Below are 19855 nucleotides of genomic sequence, written 5' to 3' on the forward strand. Positions count from 1 at the left end.
CTGTTCTGCCTCCCTATCAAGCTGCAAGATGAAATACTGTGCAAACAGGGAAATTAATGTTCTGGGAAAATATTCTCAACATAGTAAGTAACAAAAGCAATTAGAAATCAATGTGTCAGAGTGTGTGTGTGAGAGAGAGAGAAAGAAGCAGAGAAAATAAAATTAAGCAAACATTTCTCAGAAACAATCATTCCAGCTCAGAAGCACAGTAATAAAGTTGGCCTCACTTGCTTTTCTAATTTTTCAAGTTCTTCAGCCTCTAGAGTACTGTAGTTCTTTGGTAATAAAGAATAAAAGCCCTTCTTCAGTCCTGATACCACCACCAGCGGGATTCAGGAAGGTCCACAGAGCTGGGTGCACTCCTAGTAAGACATACTCTATCAGTCACAAGACTGCTCAGTAAGAAAAGGGCAGACTCTTCATTCATTTATAACCAGGGAGAACGTTTTATTTAAAAATAATGAAAAGGGGTGAGATATATGAAAAGAGTAACATGGAAACTTACATTACTATATGTAAAATAGATAGCCAACGGGAATTTGCTGTATGGCTCAGGAAACTCGAACAGGGGCTCTGTACCAGTCTAAAGGGGTGGGATGGGGTGGGAGACGGGAGGGAGGCTCAAAAGGGAGGGGTTATATGTATACCTATGGTTAATTCATGTTGAGGTTTGACAGAGAACAACAAAATTCTGTATAGCATTATCCTTCAATTAAAAAATAAACTAAAAAAAGAAAAGAAAAAGTCTATGAAATAGTTGAAATGGGTCATTAAACGCTGTGCCTCAGCATTATGGATCAAATTCAACCATAAAAAAATTTTTTTTTAATCAAAGAGTAAAACTGTATTACTTTAAATTAATTCTTATCAAATTAGGCAGTATCTACCGTACCATATTTGGGGGCACATTTAAAATACTGGACTTTCCCAACACTTCCATTGTTTTTTCCTTCTGGTTCATCCAACTCAATGCCAGCCCACTGTCCGCTTGCAAATTCAGTTGTTCCACAAAATCTCAATGTTCCAACCTAAAGAAATATAAATCAGGGTAACTTTTGAGTATTACTTGCAATCCCAAATTTTCTACTCTTGTAACTTTATCACAGAAGTCTTTAAAAAGCACTCACTCAAAGCAGACTTCAGAAGAAGGAAAATATTACCAGGGATAAAAACAGACACAAATAATGATAAAAGAGCTGATGGACCAAGAAGGTATAAGAATCCTTAATCTATATGCACTCAACAACTAAGGCAGGAACAGTGAGAGTCCCGTTTGCTGCATTTTCATACAGTAGTAACTTGTAACTACCGGGGAAGAGGGAGCTGCAAGGGGAAACCTGCAGACTGGAAGCCTGTAAATTCACTCAGCCCCTCCAATTTTCTCCCATTTAAATACAGATGCCTTCATTATTCAGTTTGACTAATAGTTTATATTCTTAAGTTATACTTTATAGTAACCATGCATCTAAATCTCATGTTTTCCATTAAGTATCTTTCTACCTACACATTGAACTTAAAAACAAAGCGAAAAAACACCCCAAGCCACACCGCACCCTTGGCACATAAGCCACGTAGTGACCTTGGACATGGCTTTAGAGACGGCAGCTACTATCATACCTTCTGTCCTGCAATAACAACACGATCCCCTAGCTTCAGGCCAAGTGACGTCAGCATCGCCTTGCTAGTAACACGATCGTAATTTGGAAGCAAGGGCTTTGAGAGATCATATGACAGAGGCGCTGCGTCCAGCAGCATCTGCTTGATTTCCTTAGCAGTGGCCGCAGCATCAGCCATTTCCAAGGGCATCTCAACCGGGTCTGGAACAACGTCAGCGGGGATCTGCCCTTTGTCATTCTACAGATAAAGAGAAACTTTTCAATTCATATCAGCTCAGAGCTCTACATGGCCACCTAAAAGTATTCTGGGAAAAAACTTAAGTTAAATTGATCATTTATTTATTCAAAATTATTCACTAAACACCTACTACCTGCCCATTCTAAGTGCTAAAGACACACACAGTGAAGAAATCAATAGCTCCACTCTCAAAAAGCACACAGCCTAGTGAGGGGCAGACTATAATCACATAAATAAAATGTATGGTGTATCAAAGGGTGAAAAGTGGCAGAGAGAAGAACAAGGCAGAGAAGAGGAACATGGATACGGGGGCAGAGAAGGCCTTGGTGCTGAGCGGCACTGGTGCAGAGGCCTAGGGAAGTGAACATGGGGCAGCTTAGCTGGTGGGGATGGCAGTCCAGGCTGAGGGAAGAGCAGGAGCTCAGGCTGTTAGTGGGTGGCATGCCTGGAGAAGGCACCTCTGGAGATACAAGTCACAGGACTGCCTGGCTTCCCAACCCTGGACCCGACACTCCCACCGGTCTCCTGAGCCTCCCCCTAGACTCCGTGACCTTGACCCACCCTGCCCACTCATGGTGCGACTCAGATTTCGAGAACAGAATCCATAGTTTCAACACTTCTAAAATTGGGGCTGGGATTTATCCTGCAGCAAAAAAAAAAAAAAAAAAAAACGGTCAGTCACAGGGCCCACTAACATTTGCACGGTGTTTACAGAAGCAAAACTCTATCCCATAGATTCTCACTTGGTTATCACATCAAGAAAAAGCTTGTGAATGACAGAGGTAAAAATCCTTGCCTGTTACAAATTTGTTTTTATTGCAGCAGGAGGGACCAACTAAACAAGTAAAATATTACTACCATTTCCAGTTTGCCAATTAGGAGACTTAGGCAAGGAGAGATGACTGAGTGATCGCTCTGCGTCATTCATCTCCATGATTACTGCAGAGACGGCATTCAGTCAGCCCACACTCACTGCAGCAACCGCTGGACTCTCAGCTCTTCTCCTGCTCCATGCTGTCCTTCCCTCGAACAAACCCTCTTTCTTCTAGGCTCCCTAACCAAAAACTCAGATTTTATCAGAAAGATTCCAGACTGTAATCTTCTCTTAATGAGATGAACCAAGATTCTTTGGCTCAGAAACCTTTTTCCCTTTTCTTCCCCTCTGATAATTATCTTCAAATGACCCATGTGGATAAAAGAATGAGGCTTTTAGAACACTTAGTTTGCAAGGGCTTCACATTTTTTTTTAATTTTTTTAATTTTTTTAAATTTTATTTAACTTTACAATATTATATTGGTTTTGCCATATATCAAAATGAATCCGCCACAGGTATACATGTGTTCCCCATCCTGAACCCTCCTCCCTCCTCCCTCCCCATACCATCCCTCTGGGTTGTCCCAGTGCACCAGCCCTAAGCATCCAGTATCGTGCATCGAACCTGGACTGGCGACTCGTTTCATATATGATATTATACCTATTTCAATGCCATTCTCCCAAATCATCCCACCCTCTCCCTCTCCCACAGAGTCCAAGACTGTTCTATACATCAGTGTCTCTTTTGCTGTCTCGTATACAGGGTTATTGTTACCATCTTTCTAAATTCCATATATATGCGTTAGTATACTGTATTGGTGTTTTTCTTTCTGGCTTACTTCACTCTGTATAATAGGCTCCAGTTTCATCCACCTCATTAGAACTGATTCAAATGTATTCTTTTAATGGCTGAGTAATACTCCATTGTGTATATGTACCACAGCTTTCTTATCCATAGCCAGGACATGGAAGCAACCTAGATGTCCATCAGCAGACGAATGGATAAGAAAGCTGTGGTACATTTTTATTTTAAAATTCAAGTCAGTTTGGTTCTAAGTAAAAATACGGTAGGAAGACATGTTATCAAATTTGGGGGATGGTGATGAACTATTTTGATCCCCAATTTTAAAGTACAAAATATAAAGAAAATTATCTATAGTGCTAATATGTACTCTTGAGAAAAAGAAAGAAGGGAAAAAAACTTTTTTAAAATCAACAAGCCTGTTCTGTTAAGTGATAGGCTACTTTTACAATGAATATTTTACTTCAGATTTTTAAGTCCTCACCTTTCTAGAGTAAGTCACACACTTCTATTAATTCCTACATAAAATTTAGCAACTAAAACTTCAGTCTTTAAAAAATACTAAATACTAATAAAATAATAATGATGTCATGTTAACATAAGAAGACTTGTTCATGATGATAGAATTTCACTTTTTTCTAAAGTAGGGGCTAAGTTAGGGTCTGATCCAAGGGCTACTGCTGACCCACATGTAGATATCTTTAAGTATTAACTACCAAAAGTGGGTAAAATCTATTAATTACTTTGGGCTTGAATTGGTAATTTACCTCCGTGACATACCTCACTGCATCTTACTAGATTCAAAATACTCGCTCCATTAATGGGGTCTTGCCAAGAGTTGCACTAGCAAAAGCAAGCACCTATCACCCTCACACTCCGATCAACTCCTGGCCTTTGTGCACGCCGCTCTCTCTGCCTAACGGGCCTTTCTCAACTCCCTCCTGTACCTGGTTAATTCTCAACTCTGTTTAAGTATTCGAGTTTACCTATGCCAGGAAGCAGGCTTCCTAAGGCTTGGACAGACTCCCCTCCCATGGAACCCCATGACACTCTGTGCCACACCCCGCCCGTCTCCCATCCTAACACACTCAACTTGACACCCTAGAGTAAATCTGCCTGCTCTCTTGTTTGTCCCCTCCTCTAGATGATATTCTATTTGAGGACAGAGACACATTTATTGTCCCAGTGCCATATGTATTGTCCCAGACGCATGTATTCTCCCAGTGCCTAATAAACAATAGGGTACGAAGGATGGAGGGAGGGAAGGAGGAACAGAGGGGTTGATGGGGTTAAACAGAAAGAAAAGTGGCAAAGAACTGGGGAGGGAAGGCAAAACAGGAAAGCAAGGAAAAGAGAAGGGGAGGAGGCTTTTGCTAGCACTGCCCACTGCTGCCACTTCAAGAGAATGCACAGACCCAGTGAAGAATCCCTGCCAGAGCAAGTCACTGCTAGTAATGCAACAGAAAAGAACACGCAGAGCCACTTTGGTGAAGACAATAAAATAGGACTTGAAGTTTATGAAGTTCGGTCTTGTGTGTTAACTTTGTAAGTATGTAACTTGATCGTGAAAAAATAAATTTTTCCTTTAAGTCAATTTTAAAGGTTTACTCCATTCTTAAATAGGCCTTTTTTAGACTGTCTGAAATAAAACTTCTTTCCAAAAGAATTTAAAATATGGTTTAATGCAGAACTATAAACTTTAATATATGCATTTTTATTTAATAGCTAAAGGCTTTATAAATAAAGCAAAAGTCTAAATGAAAGATACTTTTAAACTCAAAGATGATAAACTCTAAAGAACATTTTATTTAGCTGAATGAAAGTAAGGCTAGTAGAGCTTATCGATATAAAAGGACTGAAATTCACTGCTATGCCTTAAACTTATTTGAGATAAAAGTTTATCATTAGTACTCTTTATATGCAGCACAAAAAAATATAAATTATTTACTCATATAAGAGTTCCACAACAGCATCCAGATTCAACTCTTTCCTGGGAGATAATGTGGGATGTTTTAATATTTTTCACTTTTAATTTAACCTCTTACCCTAAATGCAGGATTTGCTCCATGCTCCAATAAGCATTTCACAGTGCCTGCACACAAGTTATATGCAGCGATATGCAGAGCTGTTCCAAAATTAAAGTCACTGCAAGTGGCATCCACATCTGTAATTGAACATCACAAGTATATTAACAAAATTTTTAGTTAATCTATTAAAATGTGAAAAGAGGCAGGTTGGGTTGGATTTATTTGGGGGAATAGGGGTATAAGCTATTGACAAGACTTAAACCAACCCACTAGAAGGACCATTCTCACAATGGAATAAAATCTGCATATTACAATCTGGTTAACTAATTTTTTCCTTAGTATAATAAAATTTCACTATCAAATGGACTCATGTTATCATGGGTTTTCTAACCATCACAAACTAAAGTATACTTAAAAGCAATTAATGGCAATAATTCGTATTTGTAAAAGTAACTGTCTTAACACACTCTTTCACTAAACCTCTTGGATATTTGCCACAACAATGATAATGTAGCAGGGTTTAGATCAGTGACTAGCAAACCACGGCTCATGGCCAAATCCAACTCATCGTGTTTTCATAAATAAAGTTTTATTGGAACACAGCCACTTGCATTCATTTATATATTCTCTGTGGCTGCTTTCACACCTCTCTGTAGAATCAAGTAGTTTCAACAGGGACCATGTGGTCCACAAAGCCTAAAATATTTACTATCTGCCTCTTCATAGAAAAAAGAAGGTAAAACAATGGAGACTTCTCAAACCCGGAATAAATTAAAGTGTAATTAAACATATGCTACATGCTGTATTCATTCACAATACTTTATGATGAATTTGGATTTCACAGGAAGAATGAGAATCTTGCAATTCTAAGAACATTTTAAGAACTTTCAACAAATCATCAGGATGCTATACACAGACACTAGATATACTCCAGATTCGGATATCCCATTTCAACTGTTTTTTATAACATGGGTTTAATATACCTCTGGTTCTGCTAATCCTACCTGAATCAAACGACCGCTTCACCACCTTACATGCCCTACCCACACTGTAAACAAACCAAGACACACTCAGAACACTGTCCTGAGTTATTAAAGACACTGTACCATCAAGAGAGGCTTTCTTCCTAACATTATTCAAAACGTGAAAACACAAAAAGGGAAAGAAGAGCTGGACAACTATATGAAGCAGAGTTTGGGAAATTTACTGAATCTGTAAAACAAGTCTTCTACAAATGGAGGAAACACCGCATACGATCTTCAACATAAAGTAATACTACTGCACTTGTTGTCATTTTTTCTCTAAAGAAAACTGCCCACTGTAAAGAACCACGACTGCGATTTAGACATTCTGATGTTCATTTCTGGGACATCAAGCACCATCAAGACAAGAAGAAAAAAAATGAAAATCTATCCTTTAATGGAATCACAGAATTTCAGAACTGAATACCACCTAAAATAAATATTCTTCATGATTTCAGCGCTCAGCTCTGAAGGTTTTATTGCTCTAAATTTCTAGCTACCCAAATAAGGCAAAAGAACTATACATAGATTCAACTACACTTTATAAAATCCATGTTCTACTGGGGAATGTGCAGAGATATAAAAAAATGAGATAACACTTTATTTTGTATGTCTCTGTACTAAATCTTTTGTGAAAAGATAGTAACTAAACTTCAATTTACAAAATTCAAACTATTTCTGAAAAATAAAATGGGATTGGAAGTCATATGGAACAAGATGGATCACAAGTAAAAATATCTTTGAGTTATAATTTTTCTGCCATCAATAATGTGTTCAATTAATAACATCCAGTGGTGATCTTGTAGTACTTGCCTTTTGGTTTAGATGTCTTCAAAATCACTCTTATAAGCTCAGGAACATCAAAATAAGCAGCATAATGCAAGGCATTCATGTTTGTCCATCGACTCCGCAAACTAACATCTGCTCCCAGATCAATAAGCTGAGTTGCAAATTTTACCGCTGTATCAACATCACCTAGAAAAGGTTTTCTAAATTACTTTCCTTCAATACAAATGTTAAGTTCCAATGCATGCCATCTACTACCTCATCTAAAAAGCCAAGGCAAACAGCACACTGAATATACACTTACAACTCAAAACCTGTCACTTTTACAAGAAATTTATTCTTTCTAACAAAATAATCATACTCAAGGATATTGATAAACACATAGCTGTAAAGATGTTCATCACAGCACTTTTTATTATGAATAAAATTGTGAAACAACCTAAAAGTACAATAATAAGACACTGGTTAAATAAATTATGAGACATCCATATAATGGAATACTATAGAGCATTAAAACCAGTGTGCCAGACCCCTGCTGCTCAGGGTGCACTCTGTGGACCACTGCCAGTCCCAAACTGTAATTTGCACTTCCAATAACGTTTCTCTTTTTCCCTGTGTAATCATTTCCTCTGAATATATTAACTGAAATGCAATTTTATGCTTTTGAAAAATACTTGGGCTTGTATTTTATATGTCTTTAATTTCATTTTTCTATTACAAGGTCATTTTTATTTTATTTTACAAAAGTATCAGTCCATGATGGACCGCAGAAAGAAAAAGCAGAAGAGTCCTTCATCATCAATAGTTTAAGAAGCACTGTCTCAGACTATTGAAACAGGTATAGGTATTCACAATTTATCATTAAAAGGCAATGGTATAGCACAAAGAAAGTGAAAGTGAAGTTGCTCAGTCATGTCCGACTCTTTGTGACCCCATGTACTGTAGCCTACCAGGCTCCTCCCTCCATGGGATTCTCCAGGCAAGAGTACTGGAGTGGGTTGCCATTTCCTTCTCCACGGGATATTCCCAACCCAGGGATCGAACCTGGGTCTCCCGAATTCCAGGCAGACGCTTTAACCTCTGAGCCACCAGGTATAGCACAGGAGAATACCAATTTTGGAAACTGCACATATGTATGTAGGAACAGACCTTAGACAGACATAAAGACCAAGGTCTGTAGGGAGCGGGATGCCTGGAAAAAAGCATGGACTGTTAAACCTTGCTATAAACCCTCAGGAAGGTTCTGGGTGTTACTAATTACTTTCACCTAGCAAGCAGGCAGGCATGAAGCCTGTTCCAGAAAAGTTGGGAGGTACCAGGAGACTATAAAGACTCCCTCAAGAAAAGGGAGGAACAGGAACAAGGTGTGTGCAGGACCTAACTGAATCCTCGCCTATTCAAGGAATATCATCATCATCACCTAGGTGCCCTTGCAGGGACTCTGGTTGACATAAACATACAAGCACAAACATAGATGTCTCAAGCCATTAACAGACTCGCCACATACTCACCAATACCGTGAGCTCCAGATTTGCATGTGTAATGCAAAAGAGTCATATCTGTCAATCCATCTCTGTCATTCACATTGCAACCTCTCTTAAGAATCTGAGGAAACCAAGGAAGATATGATTACAATATAAGAGTCTACTGATTTCAAACCAATACTGAGGAACCAGGATAGTCAGTCTTACTGAATTAGTTCTCAATGAATCCTGGAGGAGGAAATGGCAACCCATTCCAGTATTCTTGTCTGGAGAATCCCATGGGCAGAGGAGCCTGGTGGGCTATAGTCCATGCAGTCGCAAAGAGTCAGACACAACTTAGCAACTGAGCATAAACGCACAAAATGAGTAGACAGAACTGACTTCTCTTACGGGTGAATTTTAACAATAATGAAAATTGAACTTGTCACCAGATCAAAGGAAACTCTTGAAGAGTATTTCCAAGTAATTTGTCACTCAAAATAGGTTCCTTAACCTCTCAAAGGACAAGCAAATTTCCTTTCTAATGGGAGTAACAGTATTTGAAAAAGTATAAGCCCCTCTTCCTTAACACATGACAGTAAGCTGGTCAAGGAACCCAGCATTATTCTTTTACTCCTCTTGCAAAAAATTTAGAGTTTTTAAATTATATTTAAGTCTAGATCTTTACCAAGCCACCCAAAAGTATAGATAAACATGATGGTAATCAAATTCCCTCATGAAAGTATTTTTTTAATTTATAAATTAATTTGTATGAAAATATGAAAAATGCCTGCTCCCATCAAGAGTCAAATGTCAGAACTCCAGATGTAAGGAAGTGAGGAGCACAAGGGAATGATGGAAAGACTGTGCTGTGTGCGTGCTCAGTCACTTCAGTCGTGTCCCACTCTTTTGCGACCCTGTGGACTGTAGCCTGCCAGTCTCCTCTATCCATGAGATTCTCCAGGCAAGAATACTGGAGTGGGTTGCCATGCCCTCCTCCAGGGGATCTTCCAGAAACAAGGATTGAACCCACGTCTCCTGCATTGCAGGTGGATTCTTTACCCACTGAGCCACATGGGAAGCCCCGATGGAAAGACTATACAGCACTAATTCACTTTTGGTGAAAAATCCAGAGATACAAAGAACAAGCATCAGCATCTTTAAAAGGCTTCCCCTTTATCACCACCTATTCATTCCAATGGGGGAAGAATATTTTACAATTAACAATCCTACTAACATAGGATTTATGATATAAAAACTCCTCACCTCATTTCCGATAACGTCAATGTTTTGCTGGACCTGAGGAACCCACTGTCTTAAAATGGCAAATAATTCTGATACAGAAGTTTTGGGATCAAAGAGAATTTCCTGGCATGATGTATCATTAGGATCAAAGAAAGAAAACTCTGTTTAAAGAATTAAAAAAAAGGCATAAATTATATTTATTAAAATTTCCAAAAGCATATGTTAAAAATAATAAACAACAAGACCAGGACTCAAATGACACAAATACTTTTAGGTGCTAGAAATATTTTACCTTAAGCAAGTCTCAATAGCAAGTCAGGATCACCAAAAATTACGAAACACTTCTGAAGTGCTGTGAGAATGAGATTTTCACACATCACACCACATCTTATCACAAATTAAACAAAAATCTGAGTGCACTGATCTCAAACCCTAAACTGTCCAAGAACTTCCTCTAAAGCACAGAAAATCTGCCAAATTTTACAGGTATTTTCACCTCTCAAAACATTATAAATATGTCATGAATAGTAGATTCACATCCATGATTAAAACATACATAGTAGAAAGAAACATGGCAGAATATTAACAGTGGTACTAGAATGATGTGTAATTTTAAATATTCTTGTTACTTCTCTGTAGTTTCCTAATTTTCCATAGTAAATAGGCATTACTTTTTACCCACTGAGAAGCCAGTGGGGAACTGCTATGTACACACAATAAGGAAGTAATATGTGATAATGCAGAAAGGAAGCATTGAGGCCAAGAGGTTGGGTTATCTGGAATATGTATTAGTAAAGATGTGGAATACTAGACAAAATTAAACATGATTTTAAAATTCCTTAAAACTTCCTTAAGATTCAGAGAACGGATTATCCTATGGCCAGAAAATAAAAGAGAACAGAAGAAAATCAGATTCTTTAATCTTGAAAAAGAAGCTAGGGACTCTAAAAAATCAGAAGCATCTAAAGAAGAGACTCATTAGAAAAGCAGTATTTGCTGAGTGGTTACACTTTACCAAACACCTTACCTGATAGGTATTAGTCTCATTTTATAGATAAGCTCAGACTAACTAATACTTGCTCAAAGTCAGACAGCTAGCAAGTGACAAATCTGGGGCAGAAAACCAGGTCTGCCTCCAAAATCTATCGTCTTTCCTCTATGATGTTGCCTCCCCAAGAAAATTCACTATTGAGCTAAAATGTAGAGATTTTAGCAGCATACATAAGTTAAGTTATTTAAACTTTAAAGTTTAATTATTATTTAAAATAATTTCAATTCTAATCAATCAAAATTTCACCAAGATTCCTTTGTAGAAGGAGACAGACAAAATTACATTCCCATTACATTTAGAGAAAAATACAAACTCCTTTCTGAAGCCTAAATGATCCTGCCTGGTCTGGCCCCTGCCTTCCTCCCCAGTTTCATCTCCTGCCATTCTGCCCTTCAACCACTTTGCTTCTCAGCCACAGCGGCTATTGTGGCTGAGAAGCACTATTTCTCTGGATACACCAAAGTTTTTTCCCCAACTCCATGTCTTTGATTTCCTATTCTTTTGCCTGGAACACGTCTCTCCAGGTTCTTCTCTCAACCAGATGCTTCTGATTCTTCAGATGACCAGCCCATCTAACAACCACTCTGCTCCATTATCCTCTGTCCATTTCTTTTCGCCACAGAATTCATTATAACCTATAAAATCCACATTTTGTTTATTCCTGTGTTCTTTTATTGTCTGTTTTCCTTCCTAGAATGTCGCTCCCGGTCACTGTGCTATCCCCAGCACCTGGGACAACAACCTAGCGCATAACAGGCCCTCAACAAATACTCAACAAACGCAATTCTGGATGCCATGGTTTAAGAGGACACTGACTACAGCATACTAAACAGAGAACAGCTGGAGTGAAAAGGGTCTAGAGATCCTGATGATGAGGGACTGGTAGAGGAATCAGAAATGTGTAGCCTAAAGAAGTATAGACTAATTTAAAATATCAAAATTATCTTCAAACGTTTGAAGGTTATCATATAAAAAAGTGTTTGTTCCAAAAACATATCAAACCATTTGGCCAAAATTTTAAGGAGGCATACTTTGAGTCCATATACAAAAACAATTTTTACCACAACTAAAACTTTAGCTATGAAATAAACTATTAGTTTCCTACTACTGAAGATGTCCAAGTGGCTGAATGGTTACCTATCAGAGATCCTGAAACAGAATTTCTATACTAGGAAATGAGTAGGGAAAGCTGAACTGTAGGTCCATTCAGATTCTAAGGACCTATTAAGAATTCATACAATGTTTAATTTTGGTTATACAAAGGGATCAATGCCCATTCTCATCTTTCAATGTATTTATTCAACAAACACTGACTGAGCAACTAATATCAACAAATGACTACCTTAGCCCAATGAGATAATCAAAAGCAAAATGTGATTTCTACTCCATCCAAAGAGCTGTGGTCTGGGAAAGGAAAGAAGACAATTATGACTCAAGATAGAACAAGATAAGTGCCATAAGCAAGGTGCAAAGTGCTTTTCAAGGTTTTTCCTGCATAACTGATTTTTTTATATCTGAAAATCAATCCAGTCAGTTTTTGTAAAAACTGCAAATAACTCCCAAGATCTAGGCATGGGTTTTATGTAACACCTTTGATGACTACAAGGCAAGCTGCTACAGAATCTGAACATATAAAAATAGCATACTTGGAGATGAATAGTTATTAGAATGGATATAGCTAAAAAGACAAATTCACAATCCAATCATTATATTTTCACTAATATTTAAAAACTGCATTATCTCTACCTTCAAAGACAATTTGAAATGGTGACCCAATATTTTACTTGAAAAAAATCTATCTAAATTAGAAATGTAACACATCCATCAAGTTTACCTTCCAGTTTTCTTTTATTCCTTTATCACCTATCTGATAAAATACAGTCCCAGGAAAACAAGTCTAAATAGATTAAAAACCAGAATACTACTAAATTTATATTTTACAAAGAATATTTAATGAACCAATTTAAATATGAATCAATCTCAAGCCACATTCCCAGGAAAGGTCTCACCCTCTCTGCATAAGTACACGGCTTATCTGGTTTTATTTTACTATATTTGTGAACACATTGATCATTACAATGGGAGACACTTGAACAGAATCCAAATTAGGCTTGTTTGTGTATTAAAACACATTACTTTTTGTTACATGGTCATCCAAATTTGGATCATTTCAGCAGTGATTACTTGGCTTGTTAATTAGAATCCCAGTATTTCAGAGATAACAGGGCCCTTAAAGAAGGCTACCTTACAGTGTTTTTACATCTTTTTTTTTTTCATACATGGCTTTTTAAACAAGTCAATATATTTAACCAAAATATATATATCAATAGCAGAAGGATGCTAGGTGTCTAAGCACCACTGCATTTTAAAAATAAAATCCTCTGAATCCACTGTGGTGCTTAAAATGAACATTTTTACATAGTAAAAATGCTGACAGCAGACATTAAGTGTTCAGCTTGAAAGGCAGGAAAAGCAATAAGCAACTGTTATTTTTGAAAAAGTAAAACTTTGGCAATTTTATGAAAACCACAATAAATGGTTTTAGGAAAAATTAGGAATACAAAAAGGTATAAAACAGAAGTCAAGTTACCAGTTCATGGAAAATAAACACAGCTACTTAACATACCACAGTCTGAAGGCATTGGTGCTGCAGAAATGGAAAAGATAACTGGTGTATCAGAACCTTGAAATAAAAATGGGTATTTTCCAATCAAAGAACTTCCTTCTAATGGAAAATCTGGAAGGTCCTCTATGGTCATCTTCTAGAAAGCCACCTTTAATGAGAGAGAGGAAAAAAGCATATCTATTATATTTGTATGCAACTTAGAATAACTGCCTTCAATCACAAATAGCTTATTTTTTAAAATATCTAACCTATTGTCAACCTTCAAACATCTCTTTAGAGAGTAAGGGGAAAAAATTCCTTTTGGCAAACCACTGTTAAACAAATATACATTGCTTCACACTGTCTCTTAGGGTCAACAGCATACGTAATCTTTTTGGACAAAGCTCAGAAATAAAAAATGACTGTGTATTTCCCAATAATAGGTAAACACATTTTTTAAATGCTGAACTAATCTAAATGGGTGATGTCCTCTTTACTTGCAGTAACAAGCAAGGAGATAGTATCCCTGGTAGATGCATCTCAAATTTCTCATAGGATCTGACACAGCTTCTATCATGTCATCCAATGGTTCGTGCCATCTGCTCATCACATGAAAATAACCTAGTTTAGAGCATTATTATTTTCTGACATCCCAGAAAACTTAATTGAAAACTGACCACATCACTCATACAAATCTAAATCTAGCTTACTGACATTGTTTCACTTCTTAACAAGGTAGAGGATCTACTTAGTCCATCCAGCGGAAGATGGAAGGTCATGCCTTTAAACCACATCACTTATGTTACCTCTTTTTCCCAGGAAACATGAGCACTCAGAATAAATTTGCTCCAAATTAGACAGTCGCTGCACCCTGACCCACATATCAGAGATGACACAGAATGAAAAGAAAATGTTAGTAAACCTCAACTATGAGGCTAAAAGCCTTCCAGTTTCTTCTGCATCAAATCTTTGAAGTCTGAAATATTATGAATCTCTGTATCTATTTAAAATAAAAGCAGAAAACTATATTACAAAGCTAAATAAAAATGAGTATAGATTATTTCAGTAGAAAGAATAGAATAAGTAAAGATGGTTAACTGATAGTGTAGCAGATAATGCTAGGCTAGGTACTACTCAATGTGTGCTCTATTCTACTTGGGTAACCAGCAGTTTATCACCTTAACCTATCACGCTTCCCTACCACCACCACCCTATTCCAAGCAGTCACCTTTCTGAGATAAGTGGTTTCTTTCCAATTAGATTCATATGTTTTCTAAATACTAGCAGAAACTGGTAAAGAGTAAGGCAATTTCTTTTTTCTCATAAGGGACAGGTTTACATGGTCATGGATATTATATATTAAATAACTTAATCCAGTATTACTATGTTAAAGGCTCTCAAGGTTTCTTGGATGCTAAAATGTCTCACCACTCAATACTTTGAATCATTTTGACATTAACCTGGCCACATAAATGGGAAAAATTGTTGCCATACGGCATGGTGAACTTCCTCAAATACTAAAAAAAGTAGCGCCTACCACAAGGACAGCTCTCCTTCAATACTGCAGCTTCCCTGTATTCGAAGTCAGTCAGGATTTCTGCTTGCTGGCCTCTACAAATTAGCAGTAAATTTGGGGAAAACAGTGTATACCAGGTATGAAGTGTCCTTTGAAGCCAAGGAACAGAAATAAAGTTTAATGATATTAATCTGTACAAGGCACTACACTATTCTAGATGTTTCAGACAATACAAAAATGAGTAACATATGGCCCATGCTTGTTAGGTAGCTTACAATCTACTGCTGCTGCTGCTAAGTCACTTCAGTTGTGTCCGACTCTGTGTGACCCCAGACGGCAGCCCACCAGGCTCCCCCATCCCTGGGATTCTCCAGGCAAGAACACTGGAGTGGGTTGCCATTTCCTTCTCCAATGCATGAAAGTAAAAAGTGAAAGTGAAGACGCTCAGTCGCGTCCCACTCTCAGCGACCCCATGGACTGCAGCCCACCAGGCTCCTCCGCCCATGGGACTTTCCAGGCAAGAACACTGGAGTGGGGTGCCATTTCCTTCTCCTAGGGTGAACAAAATAGTACTAATAACTATAGTTGATAAAACTGAGTGAAATATATTCCATAACCTCAGGACAAGGAACGTTTGCAGTATGAGCTCCTGAAAATGAGAAATGGTGCAGTGAAAAAAAGCATCATTTGAGAAGTGTCTTGAAAGATGAGTAGGCAGAAATTTAAAAGTGGAGCCCATCAAAAGAACAGCAGGTTGGAACTGGGCACATCTAGTAAGAGGTAAGGCTGTCATGGTTTTTTAGGACTCTCCTCAGTAATGCTTTATGTACCTGATCAAATACCAACCATTTAATTCCATGAGCAGTGAGAAATCACTGACTTTTTAAAAGGGGACTGTCCTAATTCAAGCTGTTTTAGGAAGATTAATCTTTGACTATAGTCACACTTTGGGACTCAGCCATGTTTTTTACACTCTTAATTCTTCAATAAAATGATTAAGTGGTTTTCTTCCTCAGTTGGTTAAAAGGGAGCCATTTTTCAAAACTTCCCTTTCAAAAAGTGGAGTTTCCCATTCAAAAACACATTTAATAACTATTTATTAAATATACACATTGAATAAATATTCAAACCCAGACTCAAGGTGGAAAGATGATTCATTCAACAAGATGTAATCAACTTTATTTTACATGTTAGGTATTTCAAACCCAAAAAAGCTACAATATTACCTGAACAATGTAGTGAACATTCTTAACCGGTATTTTGTGTCTTCATTTCATTTTTTTTCCCTGGTCCCATTTCCTTTCTGTCATGAAAAGCCCAACCTTCTACCTTTTGTCCCATTTAAGAAAACTATACATCTCTACAAACTTCTGTATAGTTTTAGAATCCTTTCCTAAAAGTGATTTCTGGATCTAAAGATCTGAGAATCTTGGTCAAATCTAGAGTTGTGATGAGCTGGATTGAGTACATATTTTCATTTCAAATCCTACTATGGCTAATTGGTGATAATGGGTTATGCAGAATAACCTAAGATAAAAAAAAAAAAAGCGGCCCTAATTAACTGTGTATGTAACAGATGCAATAACAAGAATCAAATTCCCTAAACTATGATTTATATAGGAATTCCATCACCCCAAATCAGCTCTGAGTAAAAGCAACTTGTAACATGGTTCCAATATTTGGTGATTGTTTTTTAGAGATTCCTGGTCAATGCCCTAACACTGAATGGTGGTGAGTGGAGTTGCCCATTAACTTCTTCAGAGTGGTTCACGGCTATCAGGACCTCACTAAGGAACCTCACTGAGACCAAGAGATGCCCTCAGATTTATTTGGAATACAGTTCAAGGGCATATTACTCAAACTCATATCCTTAAGTTGTTACTCAGCTATCAGGAAATCCAAGCTGCATTCACATGAGTTGGAAACATGAGGCCCTTTCATTCACTTTCATATAGTATTCTGTTATGAGTGTTTATTTTCACGAGATACAAAAACACATAATCTTACCAAAATAAGCATTTTAAGTATATTTCTAATAACCCATTTATTTATTTGTTATCTACATGAAATCTATTTAATCATTGAGCAAGTATGGTGTGCTGCAGTCCATGGGATTGCAGTCAGACACCACTGAGCGACTGAACAACAACAGGCCTTACAGAGAACATGAAAGATACCTGCCCTCAACAAGTTCATTTAGTCATTCAACAAGTATTTATCAAGTGTTTCTTACTAAGTCTTAGCCTGGCATAGCAAAGGTAAAGAAAACAGATTGTCATCATGTAGATTACAGTTAAGAACAGAATTCCTACAAGAAATTTGAAATTACTATATAATTGAAATAAGTGCTGGATTCAAGGGGGCCAGCGAAGGCTTCCTAAGGGAATAATTTAAAACTGCAGTGCCCAACCAGGTAGCTATTAGCCACATGTGTCTATACAAATTAAACATTTAGTTCCTCCATTGCTCGAGCCCCATACAAGGGCTCAAAAGTCACATGTGGCTAGTGGCCACCGTATTGAACACTGCAGAAGAACACTTCCCTCAGAATAGTAAATTCTGTGGACTCAAATTCCAGATGAGAAAATGCCTGAAATGACAAAAAAAAACAGAGGCTAACAAACTAAGCAAGCCCACGGTGGTACTTAATTATACATCATTAACAAGGGAATAGCAAGTCTAAAAGTAACCAGATGTTCACAGATTTACACAGGGCTAAAGAGTTCAGTTGATTCTATTACATGAAGATCACTAGTATGTTTCAAAACTGGAGTTGTTACAAGCCATAAAAGACATCATATAAATATTATTTTTTAAAAGCCTTACTGGTGGGATTGTTTCTGGTAAATATGAAACATCTGAAATAAATCCTACAAATAATATACCATATGCCAAATCTTCTGTAAGACAGAAATAAACATATTCATTCCATTTCAAGATTCACTCTTTCCGCCCAGGTTGTCCATAACAAACGACAGTATTTTAAAATGCATAATTATGGTAGCAAAACAGGGTAGAACCAAGATGGCTTTGCATCATAAAAATGCAGACTTCTGCCAATTCCAATTCTCTGCTTTCTCTACACAGTTGCTCCATGTCCTCCACTGCGTGATCTTCTGCCATTTAGACGACTTTAAGTTGTGCAGAAGATACATAAATGACAAGTGTCAATGTGAAAGTGAAGTACGAGTAAAGTATTTGGCTGATGTTTCAAAAAAGGAGGGTGTTTCCTCACTGAAATTTTTAAAAGGCATCGATATACACTCTGATATTGCTACAATGTGAACCACACTCAAGCAGGGAACATACAGCAAGTTATTATCCCATGAGAATATCCTCCTCTGATACATATCAAAACATTGTCTCAGAGTTAAAATCCAAATTGCCTACATAGTCTCTAGATTAATGAACAACCTGACATCTAATTCAAAAGAAAGCTGACGTTATAAACCCATCAATCCAGCTCACAAGGATGAGGTCTAACCCGCGTCTCTGTTGAGCAGTCTCTGAGCAAGTGTTTTCCCCCAACTTCCCATGATTTAGAATTAAGGAATCTGGGGGTAGCGAACGACTGGAGGCAGAGTCATTTATCTTAGTCATTTATCTTTGAATTCTCTCCGGCAAAAGGTTCTTCAAACAGTTTAATAAGCAAAGGGGTGGCAGGAGAGATGCGAAGAGGGCCCTCACAGGAAAACCACGAAGGGCTGGGCACAGCACGCTGCGCATCACTGCGCGCGAGAGGCTCTCCCAAGGGCGCCGGGGCGGTCAAGGTTGGGGCGGCGCAGCAGGGTCCTGCCCGTCCCACACACCTGGCGGTATCTCATCCTGAAGTTAAACAGGCGGAGAGAAACGGAAACCAGACACCCACGTCCCGGCCCGTGGGCCGCCCCAACCCCGCCCCCGCCCCAGGGAGGCCTCCAGGAGCCGGCGACACTGGCGCCCACTGCAGGCGACCCGGGAGGGGGGCTCCCAGCGCCTCCGCGCCGCCCTCCCCGAACCGCCAACCGGACCTCAGGCCCCCGCGCCCCCGCCCGCCCGGCCCGGGGCCCCCGCGCGCTCCCGCCCCACCTGCCTCCTCCGGTCCTCTCCGGGCGGCCGACGGGAACGCAGGGGCGCGGAGAGAAGGCCAAGAGGCGCGCTTCTCCACCCGAGTGCCTGTCTCCGGTAGCCGACCGCGGGGCCTCCCGCCGCGCCTCTCCCAGCCCTCGTCCGGCCCCTCCCGCCTGCCACCTCCGCGTCGCGCGCGCCGGAGCCGGGCCCCACGCGGGGTCGGTGCGCGCGCGCAGTGCAGGCGCCCGGGCGGCGCGCAGGCCCCGGTCCCGGCCCCGCGCACGCGCCGGGGAGCGGGGACTGTAAGGAAGCGCGCGCCCGTGCTCGCCGCCTCATGCCTGCTCCCCTGCAGCCTCTCCGCAGACCCTGGCTGGGGTTCGAGGACAGGAAAGTCTGGTGGGCTTCGTGCGTTAACCTTGAGGGGGTGAGACGCCACTGGGATATTTCCACCGCAACACAAGGCAGGATCTCTGCGGAACCCCATCTGGCCCTAGGCCATGCTTGGGGAAGCAGCCCGTGGCCTGCTGTACAGAAGCTTCTCCGTCAAAGCCTTTAGCTAAAACAATCTGACCTGCTTCTCTGTCTCGCATCCCTGGACTAGCAGCGCTCCAATACTCTGC

At 39.2% G+C, this 19855-nt stretch overlaps 1 protein-coding gene across 2 annotated transcripts in view; it reads right to left on the minus strand.

The window, feature by feature from the left end:
* The window catches only part of CLIP4 (CAP-Gly domain containing linker protein family member 4), a 63589-nt gene extending 44140 nt beyond the window's left edge, over positions 1 to 19449 (minus strand). The window contains exons 1-8 of one of the 2 annotated variants that reach the window (XM_027555757.1): positions 19258 to 19449; positions 13691 to 13838; positions 10035 to 10174; positions 8817 to 8910; positions 7333 to 7494; positions 5516 to 5634; positions 1618 to 1854; positions 893 to 1028 (exon numbers count right to left, since the gene is read on the minus strand). In XM_027555757.1, coding sequence (XP_027411558.1) covers positions 893 to 1028; positions 1618 to 1854; positions 5516 to 5634; positions 7333 to 7494; positions 8817 to 8910; positions 10035 to 10174; positions 13691 to 13823 — 1021 coding nt within the window. In that variant the 5' untranslated portion in view covers positions 13824 to 13838; positions 19258 to 19449. Of the gene's footprint in view, positions 1 to 892; positions 1029 to 1617; positions 1855 to 5515; positions 5635 to 7332; positions 7495 to 8816; positions 8911 to 10034; positions 10175 to 13690; positions 13839 to 19253 lie in introns of both variants that reach the window. The other variant, XM_027555756.1, reaches the window with a different exon arrangement.
* Between the last annotated feature and the right edge of the window lie 406 nt (positions 19450 to 19855).

The sequence above is a fragment of the Bos indicus x Bos taurus genome, chromosome 11 (assembly GCF_003369695.1).
Source record: "Bos indicus x Bos taurus breed Angus x Brahman F1 hybrid chromosome 11, Bos_hybrid_MaternalHap_v2.0, whole genome shotgun sequence".
Lineage (NCBI taxonomy): Eukaryota > Metazoa > Chordata > Mammalia > Artiodactyla > Bovidae > Bos > Bos indicus x Bos taurus.